Source organism: Protopterus annectens, chromosome 2.part0 (assembly GCF_019279795.1).
Source record: "Protopterus annectens isolate FY-2018-M chromosome 2.part0, PAN1.0, whole genome shotgun sequence".
NCBI classification, from domain to species: Eukaryota; Metazoa; Chordata; order Ceratodontiformes; family Protopteridae; genus Protopterus; species Protopterus annectens.
This window is the reverse complement of record NC_056728.1, coordinates 986,107,789-986,133,236: the sequence shown is the minus strand read 5'-3', so window position 1 is coordinate 986,133,236 and position 25,448 is coordinate 986,107,789. Positions and strand designations below refer to the sequence as shown.

Genomic DNA, 25,448 nt, shown 5'->3' with positions numbered 1-25,448 from the left:
CCTGTCCACATTCTGTGTTTCAATGCCAAGTGTGGCTTCGGTATCTGTAGTCAGGGTGTGGGCCGAGGAGCCTGCGACCTCGGTACAGGAGACACCGCCGAAGATGTGTCATCGGTAATCAGGGGCTGCGTGGGCCTCGCTGAAAACGGACCACGTGTAGTCGGCTTTGGCGTGGTGTCGGTAGAGGCCGCGGACCTCGAGTGTCGGTCCTTGTCTTTGCGTTTTTTAGACAAAACCGGAGTCGGAGTATCCGACTACATAGTATAGTTAAATGCTTTCCCAAAATAATGCTGGGCGAACTCCGCCCGACGCTTAATAGTGCGTTTGTTGAATGTAGCACAAAAGCGACAGACTGAGACGTCGTGGTGTGGGCCTAAACAAGGTATACAGAGGGAATGGAAATCCTTATGCGGTATTTGCTTCCCACAAGAAATACAATTATTAACTTTGTCTGACATCGGTCTGAGGCAAGAAAAGTTTCAACGGGGTACTTAGCTTTTAAGAAGACTTCGGTTACAAATTTTTTGTAATCTCAGGAGCTGGCCGACCGGCACTTGCGAACTGCTTCTGCTTCGGGCACTGCTCGGCAAAAAAGACTGAAGAAAATGGCGTCGGCTGGTTCTTTTATACCCCTGTCACACTGACGTCAGGGAAGAAGTGACGACAACCGACGCCGGACCTAGACTTTGGAATTCGGCCGACCGAGGACCCGCCTGACGGCAGGAGAACCCATCTGTTATGACTGCAGCTGTATGCACGATGAACATCATCCATTTCCACTTGAACAAGGAAACCATAACTAAGCATACATGCTAGAGGAATATGAAGCAGTGAAGGGAAGTGACCATTCAAGCATAGCTGTGGATAAAACCACACTCTACACTCACTATTATGCAGAATGGCTTACATGTGTGGCAGAGATCCATCCCACACATCCTCCACAGGGTATATACACACAGAAAAAAGGTGGGAAGCATACAGCAAAATACCCACATCACTGTCAACAACACTAGGACTGCCGAAGACTATCAAATGATTCGTAATGTGGTACAGCTCCCCACTTACTCTCAACAGAAAGCATTCAATGTAAATCCCCTCCATCCAAAGCAAACATGCATTACAAGACAAAATAGGCAGCTGCAACATTTAAACCAGAAAATACTGTTAAGACCACAAGTAACAGACTGCAAATGTTGAAAATAAGTGGAAAGAAACAAAAATATGCAAAATTCCATAGAACATACCACTATTTCATAACTGGGACCCATAATTCTCTCCCACTTTGCCTTCTCTGTATGTTCTTTAACAGCAAGTTCCTGTGTAGTGAGTTCACAGCCTAAGGAAAGTTTGCAGAGAGAAAAGTAAACATTTCTGTTCAATTAAGTACTTTAATTACTTCAATTAATACATTCTAAATTAAACTTAAGTATTCTCCTTGAAGAAAAAAATCATCAAATTATTGTTTTAATGTACAGAACACAGATATCCTGGAAATAAAAACATGTTTTAGTTTCTACTTAATCTAATTGTTGCTCCTATTTACTACTGAAATGAACTTCATCTAACTTAAGGGTGGTAACACTTCCACATTTCTTTTCAGAACAGATGTGTTCCTGGATTACGTACTGATTCTTCAAGCAATGTCTGCTCACAATTCACTCCATTCTAAATAATAATCTGTGCATTATTTACATTTTTGAGTCTTGTTCAAAAACTCTAACCTTATACAGCTTACAACAATCTAAGTTTTAATATAAGAATAATAAAGCAGTAAACGAACAGTGCTCCTATGCTGTGCAATAGCTGCTTTAACTACAATGTACATTTGAGAAGCATCAGCATATTCTAGGTTGAGATGCATTCCATGGCAATGGTCAAACAAAAGCAGAAGTGCTATGGCCCAATACTGTATCAGCAGGTAACTGTGCTTCACCAAAAATGTGACAGAATGGGAGACACGTGTGCAAAATGTATAACGTAATTAAACATGAGAATGAAACTGCAAAACACAATGAAATCAAGCCTACTTTTCGGCGTGTTCTTGCTTGCAAAAGCTATCTGTGTTAGAAAACAGTATTTAGAACATACCTAGAGCCTGTTTATTGCATTTTTTGTGTTGCACTTAATTTAAAATCGTTTTTTCTTAAAATTACATTTTACCTGCCTCTGACCTAGCACACACTTGGCTGGGGTCATTTATTGCACTGTTCTGACTAGTTTGTTACTTGTGCGTCTCTGCTATCCTTAAAACAAAAACAAAAAAAATCTTGCTATTTTCCCACTTTCTATAATTTAAAAGAATGTTCAGTTACAGAGTTGCTGTTCTGAACTGTTTGTAAGTTTCTTGGAGGCCAGTGCTTACTTGGGCTAAAGGGAAGTCTCTGTGTTTACCAGTGGCAGTGGTTAACACTGAGCAGCCTGCCTGTCCCTGTAGGAGTGGTTACTGCCTAGAAACTGTAGTTTTATTGGCCATTTTGGGTAAATTCCAAACTCCTTGATCTCTCTCTCTTAAAACCCTGCAGCCGCGTGGTTTTGGTGTCTTTCCAGGCTTGATAGTTGTTGCTGAAGCACCTACCAAGAGGAGAAAACGCTGGCAGAAGAAAGGAGCCACTTTTGAGATTTTAAGTATTTTCTTCTGATTTATTTCTTAGAAAAACTGCATTGCCGCCTACTTTTCGGCGTTTTCTTGCTTGCAAAAGTTGATATCTGTGTTAGAAACAGCACTTAGAACATACCTAGAGCCAGTTCATTGCATTTTTTGTGGTGCACTTAATTTAAAATCGTTTTTTCTTAAAATTGCATTTTACCTGCCTCTGACCTAGCACACAAGTGTTGGGGTCATTTATTGCACTGTTCTGACTAGTTTGCTACTTGTGTGTGTCTGCTATCCTTAAACAAAAACAAAAAATCTTGCTATTTTCCCACTTTCTATAATCTAAAAGAATGTTCAGTTACAGAGTTGCTATTCTGAACTGTTTGTAAGTTTCTTGGAGGCCAGTGCTTACTTGGGCTAAAGGGAAGTCTCTGTGTTCACCAGTGGCAGTGGTTAACACTGAGAAGCTTGCCTGTCCCTGTAGGAGTGGTTACTGCCTAGAAACAGTTAGTTATGTACTCACCATAACGATCGATGTATGTGTGGTCCATCTCGCCTACATTCCTTACTCATGGGTTCGGAGCCGAGAATCGGCTCCGACTCGGCCAAATTTCTCTAGCACAAAGTCTCTAATTGGCTGGGCTAGCCCGGTATCCCAGGATGCACCTCACCCTAGCCCTAGATCTTGTTTGCAATCATAACAATCATAACACTAATAACCCATACTCAATAAACACTGGAAGAAATTCCAGCCAGATAAGGGAACCAAATCACTGATACTCCTGAGAACCGTGGAACCAAAGGAAGCCCGGCCCCTAGATGCCATGTCCAGCTTGTAATGAGAAATAAAAGTGTTGGGAGAAGCCCAAGTGGCCGCAGCACAAATATCCTCCAAGGAAAGCCTAGCATGGAAAGCTACTGATGTAGACATAGCCCTGGTAGAATGAGCCTTGACAGGAAAGGGTAAAGTTCTGTCTGCTGATGAGTAGATGAATGAAATACAATCTTTGATCCATTTAGAAATTGTGCACTTGGAAATAGAACAACCTGCTCTGTTCTCTGAAAAGGACACAAACAGTTGCTCAGATTTTCTAACATGCTTAGTCCTATGTAAATGAAATCTCAGTTGTCTGTGCACATCCAACTGATGAAACCTGAACTCTGCTTTATTGGAAAAGTTCGGAAAAAACACTGGTAAGCTCAATAGATTGATGGAGATTGACAGTGGATGACACCTTCGGAAGGAAGGACGGGTTAAGCCTCAGGGAAACTCTGTCCTTATGAAAGATCAAATACGGAGGTTTAATGGACAAGGCTTGAAGTTCTGATACCCTCCTGGTCAATGTAATGGCTATCAGAAAAGCCGTCTTCCAAGATAAGAATTTTAAGTCGCAAGTGGCAGCCAGTTCAAAGGGTGGTGACGTAATAGCTTGTAGCACAAGGTTCAAGTCCCATGGCAGTACAGGTTCAGAAACTGGGGGACGAAGTAATCAAGCGCCTTTTAGAAAGGCTTTACAGAGTTTGTGGCCCATAAGAGAGGGCTCATAAGATGTGTGAAAATTGGGGGTAGCAGGCACGGAGCCCTGACAGAACAACATGGCTAAAAAATCTAAGACCGATGGAATAGGGGCTGTGAAGGGGTCCAGACCTTGGGCCTGAGCCCAAATGGAGAATCTCCTCCATTTGCTGGAATAAATCTTCCTGGTGGAAGACCTATGAGAAGAAGACAAGATGTGCACCACTTCAGGTGAAAAGGAATGTCGCCTGACTAGCGACGGAAGTGGAGCAGCCAGGCTGTCAACCTGAGAGTACGCAGGGATGGATGAAATTGTCTTGATATGTGAATCAGGAGGTCCGGCACTGGGTCCAGAGTCCACGGACCGTCCAGTGCGTACTGTTGAAGAAAAGGGAACCATACTTGTTGAGGCCAGTGTGGAGCAATAAGGATCATCCTGCTTCCCAAGGATATGGCTTTCTGTATCACTCTTGGTAACAGAGGAAATGGAGGGAAAGCGTAGACCAGACTGGGGGGCCAATCATGAGCTAGACCATCCCTGGGTGATTCCCCCTGTGGGGGGATCAGAGTGAAGTACTTGCTGCATTTGGCATTAAGGGGGCTGGTGAAGAGATTGCAGCAAGGCTGACCCCACCTTTTGGAGATCTGAAATGCCACTCGGTTGTTCAGAGACCACTCGTGAGGCATCAGAATAACTCTGCTTAGCCTGTCCGCTATCACGTTGGACTTCTCCGGATTGTGCGTTGCCACTAGAAACCGTTGGGAAGACACTGCCCACTACCACACTCACATGGCCTCTCTGCAGAGGGGATAAGATTTGATTCCCTCCTGCTTGTTCAGGTACCACACTATGGACATGTTGTCCGAGTGAATTGCAATCGTTCCCAGAGGTAGAGAGTCCTGGAGTGCTTGCAACACCAGAAATACCGCTCTCATCTCCAGAACATTGATGTGCAAGTGTACCTCGTGATCTTGCCAGGTGCCTTGGACCGTCCTGCCTAGATAATGCCCCCCCCATCTGGGAGGCGTCCGTGGTTACCGTGGCCACTGGAGACATAGGAACCAAGCTCCTTCCTCTGTCCAGATTGGAGGAGCGTAGCCACCAGAGGAGGCCCTGTTTTTATCGCTCCGTGAGAAGTATCAAGTGGGAAAGAGGAAGCTTTTGAAAGGACCACTGAACCGACATGAGCCACTGTAGGATCCGCATGTGTAACCTGGCCAGAGGTACCAGCATGATGGTGGAGGCCATGGATCCCAAGAGCTGAAGAACTAACCTGGCCTGAACTTTTCTGAGGGGCAACAGTGCGTGGATCTGAGATTGCAACACTCTTGTCCTGTCCTGTGGCAGAAAGGCGTGCATTTGAATAGAGTCTAGCTGTGCACCTATAAAAACAACACGCTGTGTGGGCTGCAAGGCAGACTTTTCCCAGTTCAAAGTAATTCCTACATGTTGGCAAAGTGAGATGGTCGTCTCCCTGACTTGAATGAGCAAATGCCTGGTGGGGGCAGTGAGAAGCCAGTCATCCAGATACGGAAACACCTGGAATCCTAGACGTCTCAGGTGAGCTGTCACCACTGCCAAACACTTGGTAAACACCCTGGGGGCTGTGGTGAGACCAAAGGGCAGGGCACGAAACTGGAAGTGACTGGCTCCTAGCCGGAAGCGTAAATGACTCCTGGATGCCTTCTCCATTTTCATGTGGTTAGTAGGCATCCTTGAGATCGATGGAGCACATCCATACTCCTTTCTCCAGCAGTGGAAAAATGGACTGAAGTGTGACCATTCGGAACTTGGACTTCAGAACGTAGCGATTTAATTGACTGAGATCCAGAATGGGTCTCAGGTCCCCTGTCCTTTTCGGCACCAAAAAGAGTCGTAAGTTCCTGATCCGACATGGTCTGAGGGGACTGGTTGGATGACTCCTTTTTCTAGCAGCTTTGCAACTTCTAGTGCTGCTTGATCCCGCTGACTGGGTGGGACGTCCGGGATCCTTCTGACTGGAGGGGGTGTCGACGCAAAGGGAATAGTGTAACCTCCGGTAACTATTCGGAGCACCCAACGATCCTGGGTGATGCTTTCCCAGGCTTCTGGATGCAACGAAATTCGGCCCCCGACTGACTCCGGAATAGCACAGTTGGGCAACACCCTCAGGAACGCTGGAAGGAAGAACCGCGAAAGGAGATGCGGGGGCCTCCTCTGCCTCTAGGACGGCATCTTCCGGAATAACCCCCCCCCCCTGCCTCTGGAGGGGGACTCACCTTGAGCTGCGGGAAAAGACCTCTGAAACTTTTTGAACCACATCTTCCCTCTTCCCTGAGCCTTGGGATAAGGCCTAGAAGGGAGAGAAAAACGGGCCCCTATAGCAGATAGGGTCTTTCCCTCCTGTTCGCATCTGGTGAGGGTGTCTTTCACTTTGGGTCCGAAGAGAAAGGACCCATCAAAGGGGGCGACAGTGAAGGAAGACTTAAAGGACTCCGTGAAATGACACAGGCACATCCAGGCTTGCCTTCTGAGAGCTACGCCTGAGCTAGCTGCCCTACTCGCCCCTTCAGCTGCATAAGATATGAGCCTCATAGATGAGTTGACAATGGACCCTAGGGTAGACAACTGGGTGGTAGTCTGCGCTACCGCCTCAGGCATTTTACCAGTCAGTATCTCCTAGCTCCTTCAGGAGATCTCTTTGGAGCAGAGTGAAATGACAGAGGTAATTCAATGACCGTAAGGTAAAGGTCGCCGAAGACAGGGTACGATTCCCATAATGGTCCATACTCCTAGACTCCTTGTTAGGAGGGTGGACTGAAGAAGAAGCCTCTGCAACTTTCTGCTGAGTGGCTGCTGCCACCACCAAGGCATCTACCGAAACCCCTTTGGTAAGGAACTCTTTGCCCGGGGGAGCAGACTGGAACTTGTTTGGACATCTGGGCACCGGTTCCACGGAATCAGGGTTCTCCCACACCCTTCGACAAATCAAGTACAGGAGTTTGTCGAAGGGTGGAGACACCCAGGAGATGGAGGGTTGAGCTCCGAAGGCCTTGAGGAATACCGACTCCTCCTCAGTAGGGGTCTTGGAGGGCCAGTCGCCTCTCTGTCTCAAAATCTCCAGGATGTCGGAGAAAGAGACATCATTGGAGGATGACTTGAGGGAACCCTCTGATTCCTCGAGGTCGGTATCGGAAGTGAGTGACTTGTCCTGGGAGTCGATGTGCTTCCTCTTGCATGACTTCTTACTGGGAGGCTCCTCAGGCACCGACTATGAGGGGCCCTCAGAAAGTAAGAGGCCGCTCAAGGGGGTATCCCCAGACCTTCGGGCTCCGCCGTCCATGGAGAGGGGGGGCATCAGAGGCTCTAGCCGGGAAGTAAGGGGACGGAGTGACCGATCCAGGTGATGTACCTGACGACCTGGCCAGAGCGCTCCTCATGGCATCGAAGGCCGGTCCCCCCGAGTCTGAGGACCGACCAGTCTCCGAGACCATGACCAGAGTCAAGATTCCCCGAGCCGAAGCACCGAGAGGGAGGCTCGGAACTGACAGGAGTCCCGAGGTATCCCCCTCGGGTCCGACTGAGGAAACCCAAGTGCCGAAACCAGAGGACGGAGCCGACCTGGTTGGAGCCGAAGCCGGCTCCGATAGACTCACCTGGGGTATCGGAGCCGACACCAGAATATCCGGCTCCGATGACACATGGGTGTTCGGAGGAGGAATCATGGTACAAGAATGGGAACCGGCTCCGGAGCCGACTGGGTTGGAGCCGAAAACAGTTTTGCTAACACCAGCGACTGTAGGAGCCTCTGGACCACCCTATCCACATCCAAATCAGACAGCCTAGAGGATTTGGAAGAAATAGAAGGAGATCTAGATCTCTCGACTGGAGACTCATGTCTGACACTGGGTGACCTGCTCCGAAGAGGTTCCAAAAGTATTGGAGCCGAGGTCGACTCCAGTACAACAGATACCTCCTGCGGCCCTGAGGACAATGGAGCCGAGGAGGTAGTATCCATTTCCTAGTCCTTCTCCTTCGGCCCCGAGGACAGTGGAGCCGAGGATGTATTATCCATTTCCGAGACCGTCTCCTTTGGCCCAGAGGACAGTGGAGTCGAGGAGGAAGTATCCAATTTACAAACCTTCTCCGATGGCTCCGAAGAAGCAGATGGAGCCGGAGATCTTTTCTTGGCCTTAGGAGGCTTAGACTTGGTACTAGAAGGCAGAGATGACTCCAAGGCCTCCTCAAAGGAGGGCTTGATCAGACCCTTCAAAATCAGTTTATTTCTACGTTCCTGCAGTACCCTAGGGCTAAAAACTTGACAGAAACTGCAGGACTCTTGCAAGTGAATAGCACCAAGACAATAAACACAGATAGAGTGCCCATCTGTAATGGACATTTTATAGCCACATTTTGTACACTTCTTAAACCCAGAGGGTTTATGTTCCTTTAGTTCTTTCAACATGGCAAGCAACCGCTCCACACACAACTGACAGAGTCAAACACAAAAGGAGGGCAGGAAGACCAACAAGCACTTAAATGGACAAGGAAACTCTAAATTAAACGCTTCCTAAAAGGGAGTTAACCACTAACGCAACAGCACAACACAACAACGGAACACACTGGAGAGGACTAGGTCCTCTAACTTAAACGGGCCTAGCCCGCGAAAACAGTAGGGATACCACAAAACACTAAACTCTCAAAACCTCACGCAACAACTATTCAGGTACAAAGTTAGCTATCAAAATAGCTATTGTCAAAAGGAAGACTGCTAAAATACTAAAAGTATTCTAAAAGGGTACTTAGCCACAGCCAAGCGAGACCACGTCCTAACTGTACGAACGGCAAACGAGATCTGGAGCTAGGGCGAGGTGCATCCTGGGATACCGGGTTAGCCCAGCCAATTAGAGACTTCGTGCTAGAGAAATTTGGCCGAGCTGGAGCAGATTCTCGGCTCCGAACCTGAGAGTAAGGAATGTAGGCGAGATAGGACCACATAACATCTGTAGTTTTACTGGCCATTTTGGGTCAATTCCAAACTCCTTGATCTCTCTCTCTTAAAACCCTGCAACACTCTTTTTGAGCGGTCTTGCGCACAGAGCAGCGTTGGGCAGCACCGCTTAAATAGGTTTAAACTATTCCCGGCTCCATAAAGTCTGCTCTAAATCTCAAAATAAGCACTCTATTTTCATTCTAAATCACTGCACTTGCTCGTATAAGTAATCTCATAGGTAAATACTAATAAACTTAAGCAGTACACCCTCTTATACTCCTTTTAAGTACTTGCTCTCTATTGGTTCTTTCTGATCAGTCAATAAGTAGTTCCCTATATTATTCAGGCATGTCCAAAAGTCAGTTTCGGGTTTACTCTCCAGTCCAGCTGGTGAATCTGGGAATCTTGAGGCAATGTTACAACTGTCTTATTTCTACAGACCACCCTCTCCTCCTCCCAACAAGCTCAAATATTTGTGAGAGATGCAACTATATAGCCAAACTGGAGGCTGAGCTCTCTCAACTCAGTACTGGCACAGCCAGTCAGGAGGAGAAGGTAACAACACACACCACAAATCCAGTATCACATAGACCTATCGCATCAGAAAACCAAACACATAAACACACAAAAACATACTCGGAGACTCTAAATAAAAATCTGCCTAAGCAGCAGAGATCTCCAAAGCAGACATCCAAGCAACCCCTACCACGAAACAATACCCACGTAGCACACAGCTCACAAAGTCAGTGTGCCACACAGTCACAGCCCTTAAGGCTAAACAACACACCTAATACACTTGTAACAGGTGACTCTATTGTCAGACACACTGACGTCCCACTCACCAGACTGAACAAGGAGAAGGTCACTGTAAGCTGCCTGTCGGGTGCCAGGATCCACCACATAACACAAGCACTTAGGTCACTCCAAAGCAAATACAAATATGACTACGTCATTGTCCATGCTGCTGTGAATGACCTGAGACATACCTCCCTGGACTACATGAAAAGAGACATAGAGGAGCTCTCTGATCAGGCCGGTATGACCCTGACCTTGAGTAGCATCTTGCCCTCACCAAGAACGATGCCACAGTATAAAGACAAAATGATGAATTTTAACAACTGGCTAAAGTATTGGTGTCATTCAAAGGGGATACAGTGTCTGTCAGCCTGGGATGACATGCTCGACAAGCCATGTTGCTTCGCTAGGGACGGCTTGCACCTGTCACCCCTGGGTTTTCGAATACTGGAAAAGGCTCTTGCCTCCCCCATAGTGCCTTTTTTAGGCAAGGCTCAAAAGACAAACCCACCTCCGTAGACAACACAAAGAAAAAAAAAACTAAGGGTAATGCTGTTCAACGCCAGAAATCTAAACCTCAAGATGCACGCACTCGAGACTCTCCTCATTATGGGGAATATCGATAATCTGTGCAATAACAGAAACCTGGTTCAAGGCTCCCGAGAGCACCCCAGCACTAACAGGTTATACATCATACCATGCTTTTCGGCCCCAAAACTCAGACCAAACCAGAAAAGGAGGGGGAGTATCCATATTTATCAAAGATACCCACACCTCCAGGATAGTGGCACTGCACGAAGCATCGGAGACCATCCATGTGCAACTAACAGTGGGCAAAACTGCCTTTCAGTTTGTAGCCTGCTAAAGACCACCCTCCCAAACACAGGAAACCCACTCAGCTTTCCTGAGAACACTGGAGAATATGAAGGTCTCTCCAAACACCATTATATTGGGTGACTTCAACTATCCAAACATTGATTGGGAAAACTACTCAAGCCCAAACACCCTCGCCCAACGGTTCCTAGAATTTATAAACTCAAATGCTATGGAACAACTGGTCACCATTCCCACAAGAGGGGAAAACATACTGGATCTGGTCATCACCAACATGGGGTCTCTATGTCCCACACCAGAGGTATACCACTCATTGGTAAGATCATACCATAAACTAATCTCAGTGGACATCCATATTCCGTCCCCACCCCCAGCCAAGGAAACCACTGTGAAGAACTTCTCAAAAGCAAACTTCACACTTCTCAAAACCGAGGTGGAATCCTTCAAAGCCCCCGGGCCAGTGGAAAATACGGCTCAAAATGCAGAATCCTTTACAAAAGCATTCTATGGACACCTACAGGAATGCATGGAGCATGCTATCCCAAATAAAACCAAGACTCACTCCTCCAAAGGCAGGAGACCTGTCTGGTGGACCCCGGCCATAAATAAGCTATACAACAGAAGGAGAAAGCTACTACATGATAGAGCAAAATCCCAAAAAGGGAAGGCGTCTGATCAGTACTAGCAAGAAACTACAATCCCTCATAAAATCATCTAAGGCCAGCTTTGAAAGAAAAATTGCACAAGACACTAAAGATAATCACAAGGCCTTCTTTAGTTATGTCAGGAACCTGGGAGGCAACTCCCAGATATGCTCTGAGTTCGTGCAAAATGACAAAAAATACACTGAACCCACAGACATTGCCAACATCCTGGCAGAAAGGTTCTGTGCAAACTTCTCCCCCCCTTCCCCCCAAAAGAGCAAATGTCTATCCCAACAGAGTGTAGCCTTCCTGAGATCACAGATGCACAGGTGAGAGCTGCCCTCTCCAAAGCAAAAAACACAGCATCAATGGGACCAGACGGTGTCCTGGACTGCATCTTATGCGAGCTCCAAGAAGAACTAAACCCTCATATAAAGTCACTGTTCAATCTCAGCCTTACTACAGGATATGTACCCAAGGAATGGCGTACAGCAACAGTGGTCCCGCTCCACAAAGGTGGTGCCACAACGGACCCTGGAAACTATCACCCAATAAGCCTGACTAGCCTGGTTTGCAAAGCTATGGAGCTTATCATCATGGAAATCATAAACAAAGACTTTGGGAACCTTCAGACACTGGATCCTACCCAATTCGGCTTTGTAAGGGCAGATCTTGCCTCTTGAACCTGGTCGACTTCTTTGAAACAGTTACCAAAGCCATAGATGAAGGGAAGGTAGTCCACACAGCCTACCTGGACCTCGCAAAACCCCTCGACACAATACCCCACTCGGGCATCATAAATAAGCTCACCAGCTTAAATATCAACCCCTATGTCACAAGATGGGTTGCAAACTGGCTCAGGGATAGAACCCACATGGTCAGAATAGCAGGTGCCATGTCAGACTCTAAACCAGTTACAAGTGGCGTCCCACAAGGCTCAGTCCTGGGACCTCTCTTGTTTGGTATATATTTCTCCGAGGTACAGGCTAACATGGGTGGACTATGGCTGACCAAGTTTGCAGATGACTGCCAACTGGGTGCCATAATCGACTCTCCGGCTGACACAAGCATCTCCAAAAGGGTCTCACAGAGACGGATTACTGGTGCCAGAGCCATGGCCTAAAGCTAAATGCCAAAAAGTGCATAGTCATCCCCTTCGGGAAAAACAAAGTGCCCACAAATTACCACATAGGTGGTAATCCATTAAGTACGGAAGAAGTAATTAGGGACTTGGGGACCCAAGTAGATAGCAATTTCTCCATTGACAATCACGTTGCCAAAGTGGTTAGAAAGACCTTCTATATAGCCCACCTTATCATGAAAGGGTTCACATCTAGATCATGAGAGGTCATGGTGCCTCTTTACTCATCACTTATCAGGCCCATAATTGAATACAATGCCCCATTTGGGATGTACCTTACCCGACACCTGCAGCAACTGGAAAGACCCCAAAAGTACTTCACCAAGAGGATCAAGGGACTCAAACAGATGCCCTATGCAGTTCGGCTAAAGAAACTCAAGCTCTATTCAGTTGCGTACCGCCTACTCAGAGGCGATCTGTGTCTGACGTATAAAGCCATGTCCAACCCAGAATTAATGGACATGCTCCACCTCAGGAAATCCAAATCACTTAGAGCTACACGCACCAGGGACTTGAACCTCAGCACAGAAATAAATAGGACATGCTGGAGGGACAGATTCATATCCCAGAGGCTCCCCTCACTCTGGAACAAAATCCCAATCCATGTTAGGGAAAGCCCCTCACTGACCCTCTTCAAGAGAAATCTTGATGAGTGGATGGGAGATCGTTATGTTTACCCCTGGGATCTCTTCTGTGTCCCTGCTGGACAGAGGTACAGTAAACTGACCGTAAAAGGGCTACCTTCTGTGACCTACTATACAGAGGCACTGTCAACTAATCTAAAAGGGTGGCGAAAGCCAAACACACACTGGCTAGGCTTATAAATGCCCTAGGGCAGATAGCCTAGTATCAACCTATGAACCTATGAATATGCTTCCAAATGCTATTCTGGGTGGCCCCGGTGGTGCAGCAGTTAGCATTGCCGCCTCAAAGCAAGAGGTTCTCCGGTTTGATCCTCGGCTGGGGAGCCTTCTGTGCGGAGTCTGCATGTCCTCCTTGTAGTTGCGTGGGTTTTCTCCGGATGCTCCGGTTTCCTCCCACATCCCAAAGACATGCTGTAGGTGGATTGGACACTCTAAATTGGCCCTAGGCATGAGTGTGTGCGTGTGTATGCCTTCTGTGGAAAATTGGGCGCCGGGCTGGCAACTCAACACCATAAAAACCTCCACTGCCAATCATGAGCAGACAGGTGATCCACTACGGTGAACCCCTAACCAGGAAAAGACGAAAGAAGAAGATGCTTCTAAATGTTGTCCTAAGTGGTGCTGAATAATGCCCTCACCTTGCCAAGAAAAAAACGATTTATGTACCTCATAACGTGTGACATCTGAGAGGTGCAGCATAACAGTTAAACTAGTATACTCTAAATGCAGCAACAGATGATGCATAACTTGACAAAAGGACACCAGAAAAGTTAACATTACTGCAGAAAGTACAGTTGTATAGATATTGAACCGTTTAATTACTCTTTGGATTTCTTGCTTTGTGGAAGCCCCAGGCCAGCTGAATACTAGAGGCTTTTCCCTTCCCACAGGCTGGTGGATGCCCTTCCTTCCATCATCAGAGCACTGGGGTATAAATGGTCACTGAACAGAGACATTTCTTCCAGTCTTTCTTGTCCGTTGACCAGAGTCCCAATCTCTTTTGGATACCCAGAAGCACGACCTTTCCAGATTTTGGGTTATCCATGACAGGGTAGCCCTCGGGCTGGCCAGAATACCAGTGACTCTATTCTTCATGCCAGTTGAAACCAACACCATTACATCAGTTTTTCTTACACTAATCTGTCAGTCTGGAGGAAGAACCCCACCAGTGCAAAATAAATAGCAATATGTCCCTTGTAAGGAAAGGAGAACATGGAAGAATGGTAATAAAAGGTTTGGGTAGATTCCCAAAGCTGAGGAAATGGGTGGAGGCACTCAAGGAAGCTAGGGGCTGACCAGGATGCCCTGCCTGACTGTAAAGGCAAACCCTGCCCTGAATTTGGAGAAGAGAGGCAGGTGGTAATGGCTTGGTAAAAGTGTGAACAGATGTCCAGGTGGCAGCCTCCAGGATGTCCCTGGTGCGGACTCCTCTGTGGAAAGCTGCAGAGGTGGAGGCTGCTCTGGTGGAGTGTGTCCTGACCCCCTTGGGGAGAGGCTTACTATGCTGTTTGTAGCAGAAATGGATGCAGTGTGTTATCCATTTGGAAATGGCTTGCTTGGAGATGGTTTTGACTTCTGCCCCTGCAGCAAAGCTAACCAGCAATTAATCAGACTTTCTGAAGGATTTAGTCCTGTCCAGATAGTATCTGAGCTATCTGTGCACATCTAGAGAGTGAAGAATCTCTTCCCCCTTATTCTGGGGATGAGGAAAGAAGGTGGACAAATGAATGGATTGGTTGAGAGCCACACCAGACACCACCTTGGGCATGAAGGAAGGGTTAGCTCTGAGGGATACCTGGTCTGCATGGAAGATGATGAAGGGTTTCACAGCCATGAGTGCTTGCAGCTCAGAACTCTTCTGGCTGAAGACATTTTGGCTCTGCAGAAGAAGCTGGTTCGGAAGGAGGCAGGGTGAGCTTTTCCAAGACAAAGTTAAGGTCCCAAGCTGATGTTGGTGTCCTTCTGGGGGGACTCAAGCTGCTAACCCCTCTGAGGAACTGTTTGATCAAAGGGTGTGAGAAAAGGGGCTGCACAGTGGGAAAATGAGCAGAAATAGCAGAAGCATGAATTTTTATAGAGGAGAAAGACCACTGTGTAGTAGGTCAGCTAAGTAATCCAGGATGAGATAGATGGAGGGTTGTGCCATATTGGCCCCCTTAACCTGGACCCAGGTGCAAAACCTTTCCCATTTATCTGCATAAGACTTTGTGGTGCTACAGCGTCTGGCCTCACGCATAACATCCAGAACCTGTTTACTGAGGATGGCAGATTGGTTTGGGCTTAGGGAATAAGCTAAGTTGCCAAATTGAGTGTTTGCAATTGGGGATGCATGGATTCCCCTTCCCTCTGGGTTAGGAAGTTTGGAATCTGAGGAAGATGCCATGGAGGCAGCGAGGACAGGCTGCGCAGCAAGGGATACCAGTGCTGTTAGGGCCAGTCTGGAGCTATAAGAATGGTCTTTGGTTTTTACTCCCTTACTTTGAGCAGTACCCTGGGGATGAGAGGTAGGGGAGGAAAGGCATAGACCGAGAGGTTGACCAGGGGAAGGACAGGGCATCCACTTTCCAACCCATGGACTGATGCTCCCTGGTGTAGAATTTGCTGTGCTGATAGTTTTATTTATTTTTTATTTATTTAATATTTGTTGACCGGGAATGTCCAACTAGGTTCCACAGAGCCTGTTTTCAGCGGAGGCCCAGGGAGAAACGCTCCAGATGCATATCTTTGGAATGTGGGAGGAAACCAGAGTACCCGGAGGAAACCCACGCAAACACAGGGAGAACATGCAAACTCCACACAGAAGGCACCCCAGCCGAGAATCGAACCGGAGAAACTCTTGCTGTGAGGCGACAATGTTAACCGCTGCACCACTGTGCCGCCCAAGTAGTTGGTGTGAGAGACAAAGAGGTCGACATTCAGGGTTCTCCATTTCTGAGTTATTAGGGTGAAGGTACTTCTGTTGAGCTGCCACTCATGTGGGTCCAGGCCAGGGAGTTGAGAGAGCCTGGTAGGTATTGTGCTAACAGATGTAGTTGCATGGAAGAGGCTATGAGCCAAAGGGTCATGGCCAGCCTGCATAGAGGGTAGGAGTGAGTCCCTCCATGCTTGTTGATGTACCACATCACAGTGGTGTTGTCTGTTTTGATCAGGAGAACCCCTGGAGAGAGAAGGGGATTGAAAGCTATCAAGACGTGCTGCACAGCCATAATCTCTTTTTGATTGATGTGCAGGGGGATTTGCTGTGGGCTCCATTGGCCCTGTATGCACCTGCCATTCAGGTCTGCACCTCAAGTGTAGTCGGATGCGTCTGTGGTGAGGGTCTGGGTGGCAGGGTGTGGGGAGAAGGGCAGTCCCTTGTTGTGGGAACATGCTGTTGCCCACCAAAGAAATTCCTTTCTGAGGCAAAGAATTACAGGTAGAAGAGTTTCCAGGTCTTGAGAGTGTTGACACCAAAGGCTTTTTAGGTACCACTGAGGTTTCCTCATATGCAGTCTGGCATATGGGGTATGCAAGATACCATGAACCCCAGAGCTTTCAGGATTTTCCTTGCAGAAAGCTGGGACCTGGTGGCCAGTTGACAGAAGTAGGCTGACAGGAAAATTTGTTTCTCTAGTGTAAGGTATGTCATCTGGGATGCTGTGTCCACACTTGCTCCCAGAAGATTATCCTGTTTTGATTTCTTTTCATTGATTGTGTACTCTAGGGAGGTTAGTAGGCTCTTTACAAAGGCCAGGTGCTTGAGCAGCTTTTCTTGGCTGTCTGCCGGAATAAGTAGGCGTAAATTTGAATATTTCTTTGTCTGCAAAAGGCAATGACTGGAGTCAGGCCTTTTGTGAAAAGTCTGGTAGCAGTAGATAAGCCAAAGGGAAGCGCAGAGAACTGAACTTGTTGAAATCCTGCACTGAAGCAGAGATATTTCTGTATGACTCCCTGACAGGAATGTGGAGGTAGGCCTCTTTTAGATCCAGGGTGCTAGCCAAGCGTCATTGGACAGCATGGGTAGCAGCAGCTGGAGGGTGAGCATTTTGAATTTTGGGATCACCAGGAAGGTGTTTAGAATGGACAGATTGAGGACAGGGTGTCAGGTGCCCTCTTTTCTGGGCACCAGAAAAAGTCTGGAGTAGAAGCCTTGACCTATCTGTTCTGCAGGAACATGCTCTACTGCCCTCAAAGAGAGCAGGGAATGGATTTGCTTTTGAGCCTCTGCCCAGTGATTTGGTGGTAGATCTGGGAACCCTTTTGGGGTTGGAAAGGTGTGGAAGTGGAAGGAGAATTTGTATCCCTGAACCCATTGGTCCTTGGTAATGGTAGCCCCAGTGCTTGAGTGAAAGGAGAGTTTTCCTCCTAGGGGTAAGTGAAGGTGGGCAGAGGGGATGTCGGGAGGAGGTGAGCCATTGTGAGTTCTTCCCATAAGGGGGTGGCTTAGAACTCCCTGGTTTTGAGGTGCAGGTAGTCCACTGCTTAGATCTTTGCATTCCCTGGGTCTGCTGTCTGGGGATCTGTTTCCACGGGGTCTAGGCTGGGCCTGTTTACTCGGAGTAGGAAAGGACCAGTGCTTGGAGGAAAAATGCCTGCTGAACCTAGGGGGCTGGACCTGTAAGAAATCTTTAATTGTTTGCATAGATTTCGCTTTTTCTTCCATCTTTTTTAAGACCTCATCTGCCTTAGTGCCAAATAAGTTATCTTTGTGCAAGGGGGTAGCCAACAATTTAGATCTGACATGGTCTGGCAGGGGTTGTTCCTTAAGCCATGCATACCTTCTAATGACAGATCCAGTGACTGCTGCCCTGCAAGAAGCTTCTAGGGCATCAAAACCAGAATGCAAAGTGTATTTAGTTACTTGACTTGCAGAATGCATTAAGTATTGTAAAGCTTTAGATTCTGCCCAAGCAGGAAAGGAAGACATTTCTTTGTTTAAGGAGTTCCAAGGTATGTTGCTGATATTTAAGCATAAGAAACTGACAATTTAGTGCCCTGATAGCAAGAGTAGCTGAGGTGTATCCTTTTTTACCCCATCTGTCCAATGCTCGGGAATCCCTGTCTGAGGGGATGGGATTCTTAGCAGAGGTTGCTTTAATCCCTTGTGGCCCTTGAGAAATTACCTCAGGGTCAGCTGTTGGATTTTTAAAAAGATATTTGTGTGAGTCAGGGACTCTGTAGTACCTGTCTGGTTTTCTGGGAGCAGGAGGTAGGGAATCAGGAGTCAAGCTGGATTCAAAGAAAACATCATCCACCACATCCAGGACTTGGAGGATGACCAAGGGTCTGTGTTGCGGAAGATCTAGGAATTCCCGGAGTCTCTTTTTAGACTGAGGGTAGTCCTGACTTGCCTATTGGAGTTCTTTAAGTGGAGCATTTCCAACAGCTCTGGGTTTGATATAGCTTTGTATGTTAGGCAGAGATCGCCTCTGAGTAGGCAATATGCGACAGAGTAAAGCTGGAGGTTTTTTTAGACGGTCTGCGTAGGGCATCTGTTTGAGGCCAGTAATCCTCTTTGTGAGGTACTTCTGTGGCATCTCCAGTTGTTGTAGATGTCTTGTGAGGTACATACCAAAAGGGGCATTGTACTCTATAATGGGTCTAATGAGTGATGAGTAGAGGGGAACAATGACCTCTTTTTTTCTGGATGAAAAACCTTTTGTGATGAAGTGGGCCACGTAGAAGGATTTCCTGACCACTGTGGCAATGTGATTATCAAAGTAGAGATTACTGTCCACCTATGTCCCAAGGTCTCTTATCACACTTTCGGCATTAAGTAGACTACCACTTATGTGGTAGTTCATGGGTACAGAGTTTTTACCAAAGGGGATGACAATACACTTTTTGGCACTGAGCTTGGGGCCATGGCTTTGAGACCAGGCATCTGTCTCAGTGAGGCCCTTTTGTAGTATGTCCACATTGTTAGGAATTTCGATTATGGCTCCTAGTTTGCAGTCATCTGCAAACTTTGTTAGCCAAAGACCTTCTGTGTTAGGCTGTACTTCAGAGAAGTAGATAACAAACAGGAGAGGACCCAGGACTGAACCCTGTGGTACTCCACTTGTCACTGGTCTGAAGTCGGATTTGGAGTCTGCTACTTTCACAGTGTGGGTTCTGTCCGTGAGCCAGTTGGCAACCTATCTTGTGACATAGGGATTTATACCTAGTTTAGTGAGCTTATCTATAATTCCAGAGTGGGGGATGGTGTCGAAAGCCTTGGCGAGATCTAGATAAGCTGTGAGAACAACCTTACCCTCATCTATGGCTTTGGTGACTGCTTCAAAGAAGTCAATCTTGTTTAGGAGACATGATCTGCCTTTTACAAACCCGAACTGGGTAGGATCCAGAGTTTGGAGATTACCAATGTCTTTATTTATGACTTCCATGATGATACGTTCCATGGCCTTGCAGACCAGGCTCGTTAGGCTAATGGGTCGGTAGTTCCCAGGGTCCGTTGTGGCTCTCCCTTTGTGGAGTGGGATAACCGTCTCGGTTCGCCATTCAGTTGGCACAAAGCCTGAGGTGAGGCTATGATTGAATATGGTACTTAGGTAGGGTGCCAGTTCATTCTGTAGTTCGTGTAGAACACAGCCTGGGATATTGTCAAGTCTCATGGATGCTGTGTTCTTGGCTTTGGAGAGTGAGTTTTATACCTGTGCAGCCGTGATTACAGGAACTTTGCATTCTTCCAGTATAGAGACGGGGCCTCTAGGGGGTGAGAGGGGGGTAAATGAAAGATCTAAGTATCATATCATCTACCATGTCACCTTGAGCATGTCCAGTGAGGATGTACACTGGATCAGTTTTTCTAAGAGAGAAGGTCCCTTTTTAAAGGCAATGCCCAAAGCTCTTCCTTGGTCATGGTACAGGGAACAAAGAACCAGTGGTGTCTGGGCCAAGGGGGGAGATATTAGATCAACCTTTGTTCATCCTCCCTGACATACTGTAGTACCTGCAGATGAGGGGAAGGGGAGGAAAGAAAGATTTAGACCTGTCCATGGGAAAGAAAAGGCACCTATCCTCCAGGTTCATTTGTGTGGAGCCACCAAGGGATCTCTCCACTGGCCTCAGCAGCTTGTGTGGTCATCACGGAGGGCTGTGAAAAAGTACAGTTTTGTACCTACCATAAATTTAGATGTTCAAGTGTATTCACTGCTGCAGTCATTACACTTAAGTTATCCTGCCGTCAGGCAGTCCCACAGTCGGCCAGAGTTCCAAAGTCTTGGCCCGGCGTCGGTTGCTGTCACTTCTTCCCTGACGTTAGTGCGCCAGGGGTATATAAGATGCAGCCGACGCCATTTTCTTCAGTTTTTCTTGCCCCAGATGTCAGGTGCCCCCAAATAGGTAGGCAATACATATTGCTAATAAAACATACATAAAAAGTAAAACCAAAACCTTCAGTTACCAGCAAATACACCACATAGGTAGTATAGGGTAGAAAGGTATAGATAAGTCCCAGCTAAGAAAGAGGGGATGGAGGGAGGGTAACCTGGACTGCAGCAGTGAATACACTCGAACATCTACATTTGTGGTAGGTACAAAACTGTACTATGTTCATCGTGTTTCACTGTTGCAGTCATTACACTTGGGTTGAATTCCAAAGCTGAGGTAGGATGGCTAGTTCTATAGAGGATTTGGGGTGGCTATGAGGCCCAGCAACACTGCAGTGGCAAAGCCAGCTCTGGATTTAGAATAAAGAGGCAAGTGATAATGTTTGGTAAAGGTGTGCAACTGAATTCCAAGTTGCAGCTTCCAGGATATCTTTGGTAGGTACTCCTCTAAGGTAGGCAGTTGAAGTGGCTGTTGCCCTGGTGGAATGTGGCCTAATGTTGCTAGGTACAGTTTTCCCATGCTGTGTGTAGCAGAAACGGATACAGTGTCCTATCCACTTTGAAATGGTCTGCTTTGAAATAGCCTTTCCCTGTGATCCTGCAGCATATGCTACAAACAATTGCTCAGTTTTCCTGAAAGCTTTTGTTTTGTCCAAGTAGAAACGTAGCTGTCTGTGTATGGCAGAAGTCGCTCCCCTTTATTCTGGGGATTTGGATAAAAAGTTGGCAAGTGAATAGTTTGGTTAAGAGCCACACTGTAGACCACCTTTGGCATAAATTAATTTGTTCTTAAAGAAACCCTGTCTTGGTGAAAAATGATGAAAGGCTCCACTGCCATTAGTGCCTGTAACTCTGAGACTCTTCATGCTGAGGTTACTGCCAGAAGCAGAGCAGTTTTCCATGACGCATATTTTAATTCTGCTGAAATGTCTGGCTTAAAAGGAGGTAAAGTTAGTTTTTCCAAGACAAAATTGAGGTCCCAAGTTGGTGTTGGTGCTCTCTGGGGCGGTCTTATGTTTTTAGCCCCTCTGAGGTACTGTTTTAGCAATGGATGAGAGAAAATAGGAGGATCTGTGTTGTAATGAGCTGAGATGGCAGAGGAGTGGATCTTAATGGATGAAAAGAATCGGCCTTTGTCCAGCATCTCGGTTAAGTATTGTAATATCTGAGGAATATTTGGGACAAGAGGGTCAAAGCTTTGAGCCTGGTTCCAGGCACAGAATCTCTTCCACTTTTCTGAATAGGATTACCTGGTGCTAGGCCTCCTGGCCTCCAAAATTCCATCCATAACAGCTTTAGAGAGAGGTGTTGTCTGCTTGACTAAGGAATCTGCCATGCAGCCAGGTTTAAGGTTTTGAGCTGGCTGTGCAGGATCTGATTGTCTTGTTGAGTCAGAAGATGCGGAATTTGAGGTAAAATCCATGGTGGGCCTTGAGCTAAGTTCTTTAAGATTGGGTACCAGTGGTGGCGTGGCCAGTCTGGGGCAATCAGTATAATTTTTGGCTTTTCTTGTCTGGCTTTTAGGAGTACCTTTGAAAGGAGAGGCAGTGGTGGGAAGGCATAAACTTTTAGACTTTTCCAGCTGAACGAGAGAGCATCCATTTTCCATGCTTGTGTGTGGTAAGTCCTTGTGCAGAAATTCTGTAGTTGGCAATTCATTGGGGAGGCAAAAAGATCTATGTCTGGCCTCCCCCATTTTTGTGTTATCATGCTGAATATTTGTGGATTTAATTTCCACTCGTGAGGATCCATGATGTTTCTGCTTAAGTCGTCTGCCAGAGTATTTTTCTTTCCTGGCAGGAATTGTGCTTGCAGATGAACTTGATAGGTTAGAGCTGTGTTCCTCAAGGTCATGGCTTGTCTGCAGAGGGGATAAGAATGAGTGCCCCCTTGCTTATTTATGTACCACATAACTGTGGTGTTGTCTGTCTTTAGTAATAGTTGTCCTGGATGCAGAAGGTCCTCGAAAGCTGTTAGGGCATTTTGTACAGCTAGCATCTCTTTTTGATTGATGTGAAGATGCATTTGGTCTGCGGCCCACTTGCCCCAAATACATTTTCCTGCCATGTGTGCTCCCCAGGCGTAATCCCAAAGCATCTGTTGTTAGTGTCTGCCTGGCTGTGGGTAGAGTGAAAGGCTGTCCTTTGTTGAGGTGACATGCCTGTGCCCACCATCGAAACTCCTGTTGTAGGCAGGGAATAAGTGGTATTACTGCTTCCAAACTGTGACAGTGTTGAGTCCAAACACTTTTTAGGTACCATTGTAATTTCGAAGAAACAAAGATGGCCAGCAAGGTTAACAGTCGAATATGCAGCCCAAGACCAGATAGTGAATAATCAGACTTTTATTGTAAATAAAAAACAGACCGGTTTCGGCAAATTAATACCTTCTTCAGTGTTGAACAAACAAACGACTGTTTGTTCAACACTGAAGAAGGCATTAATTTGCCGAAACCGGTCTATTTTTTATTTACAACAAAAGTCTGATTATTCACTATCTGGTCTTGGGCTGCATATTCGACTGTTAACCTTGCTGGCCATCTTTGTTTCTTCATAGCTTGGTTGGGCCTTGCATCCCCCACGTGCATAGTATTTGGTTTGGACTGAACCATTGTAATTTCCTCATATGCAGTCTGGCATATGGTATTAGTAGTATGCAGGATGCCATGAACCCCAAGGCCTGCAGAATTTTTCTTGCAGGGAGTTGGGTTTTTGATGCCATCAACTGAAAGTACCAAGTCAGTTGTCTTTGCTTCTCTGGCGTGAGATAAGCTATCTGGGCTGTTGTATTTAAGCTGGCACCCAGGAATATTATCTCTTATTTGGGCACTAGTTTTGACTTCTTTTCATTTACTGTGTACCCTAGGCAAATTAACCATCTTTTTACAAACACCAGATGCTTTAGAAAAATGTCCTTGCTCTCTGCTTGAATAAGGTAATCGTCCAAGTATGGATATATTTGAATTCCTTTTTGTCTGCAAAACGCAATTACTGGTGCCAGGCATTTTGTGAAGACCCGGGGCGCAGTAGATAAGCCAAAGGGCAGTGCAGAGAATTGGTAATGCATTGAACCAGCTATTAATCTGAGGTATCTTCTGCAATTTTGTCTGATAGGGACATGCAGGTATGCCTCTTTGGGGTCCAAAGTAACAAGCCAAGCCTTCTTGCCCAGCATGGGAAAAAGCTGCTGAAGAGTCAACATTTTGAATTTCGTAACATCCAGGTAAGTATTTAGAGTAGAAAGGTCCAATATAGGTCTCCAGGCGTTGTCCTTTCTGGGGACCAGGAAAAGTCTTGAGTAAAATCCCTGTCCTTGTTCCTGTTGTGGCACTTTTTGAATAGCTCTCATGTCCATGAGGGTTGTAATTTGTTTTTGTGCCTCTGCCCACTGATTTGGTGGCAGGTCTGGCATTCCTTTTAGCCTTGGTAGATTGTGAAAGTGGAACCTGTAACCTTGAGACACAATATTCAGAACCCATTTGTCTTGGGTGATTATATGCCAATTTTGTGAAAAAAGTGCTAGTTTTCACCCTAAGGGAGCTTCCAAAAGGTAAGTGCTTGGCATTTGAAGGGGGAAGTCATTAGGACTGCTTCCTATAAGGTTGTGACTTGTCTTCCCCTCCTTTTGGGGTTGAAGCACCCCACTGTCGTGGTCTGTAAGAGCCTTGGGGCTGAGATCTGCCTCTTGGGCATCTGCATCTGCCTCTTTGTGGTCTATCTGAGACTGGAAAGGACCAATTTTTGGAGGGCCAATTTCTGCTAAATCGTGGTGGCTGTACCTGTAAGAAATCCTTCACTGTTTGCATAGATTTTGCCTTATCCTCCATTTTCTTTAATACCTCTTCTGCCTTAACACCAAATAAAATATCCTGCTGTAAAGGAGCATCCAATAATTTTGCCTTAACATGATCAGGTAAACCTTGTTCTTTTAACCAAGCATGCCTTTGTATCACAGATCCTGTAACTGCTGCTCTACAAGAAGCCTCTAATGAATCAAAACCACATTGCAGAGTATGCTTTCCCACTTGTTCAGCTGCATGCAATAAATCCTGCATTTCCTTATAGTCAGGATGTTCTGAACCTGTAAGTATTTTCTGTTTTAACAGAGACATTAAATATTGTTGGTATTTAAGCATGTGAAACTGGCAATTTAAAGCCCTCACTGCTAAAGTTGCAGAAGTGTAAACTTTCTTCCTCCATCTGTCTAATGCTCTAGAATCCCTGTCAGAGGGAACTGGATTTTTAGCTGTGGAAGCCTTTACCCCTTTGGGACCCTGGGAAATAGTTTCCGGGTCAGCAACAGGGTTTTTATAAAGAAATTTGTGAGAGTCAGAGACTCTGTATTACCTGTCTGGCTCAACTGGAGCAGGGGACAAAGAATCAGGATTTAAACTGGATTCAGAGAACACATCATCCACAATATCTAACACTGGCAGAATAGCAAGGGGCCTGTGCTGAGGCAATAAAAGAAAGTCTCTGAGCCTTTTCTTGGATTCTGAGTAATCCTGGCCCTCCCAATGGAAATGCTCCCTCATGGTATGTAAAGTTTCCCCAAAAGAGTAATCCTCAGGAGGAGAGGCTGAAGGAATTGATTCTTCAGCATCAGAGTCCTCATAGGGGGGATAAAAAGTATCCCTAATCTGAAGAGTAATCAGAAGAAATGGAAACCTGGTCAGAGGAATCATAGTCTGTATCCTGCCTAGGCCTTTTATCTGGAGGGGGATGGGAACCCCTTATCAGAGTAATTAAGTCTTCGGCCATTTTAAGCATCTGTTTTTTAGGCAGGGATGCCTGTCTAGGTGAATGCTGTACTTGCTTCTTTGTCTTTAATGGAGTTTTAGACTTGGCTGTAGATTTAATGGTAAGTTCTGAAGGTCTGAAAACACCCTCAGAAGCAGATGCCTGCTCAGCGGCTCGGGATCCATTTGAGGGGTTAGTTTCCGTAGGCCCAATACCTTGAGTTTCCAAAGGCCTAGACATCTCCATGTGGGAGTCGAGG

At 46.4% G+C, this 25,448-nt stretch overlaps 1 protein-coding gene across 8 annotated transcripts in view; it reads right to left on the bottom strand.

Annotated features, from left to right (window-relative positions):
* The window catches only part of MPDZ (multiple PDZ domain crumbs cell polarity complex component), a 3,829,210-nt gene that overhangs the window by 2,640,278 nt on the left and 1,163,484 nt on the right, over nucleotides 1-25,448 (bottom strand). For all 8 annotated transcript variants that reach the window (XM_044061234.1, XM_044061239.1, XM_044061240.1 and 5 more), the window contains exon 13: nucleotides 1,245-1,336. In XM_044061234.1, coding sequence (XP_043917169.1) covers nucleotides 1,245-1,336 — 92 coding nt within the window. The remainder of the gene's footprint in view (nucleotides 1-1,244; nucleotides 1,337-25,448) is intronic.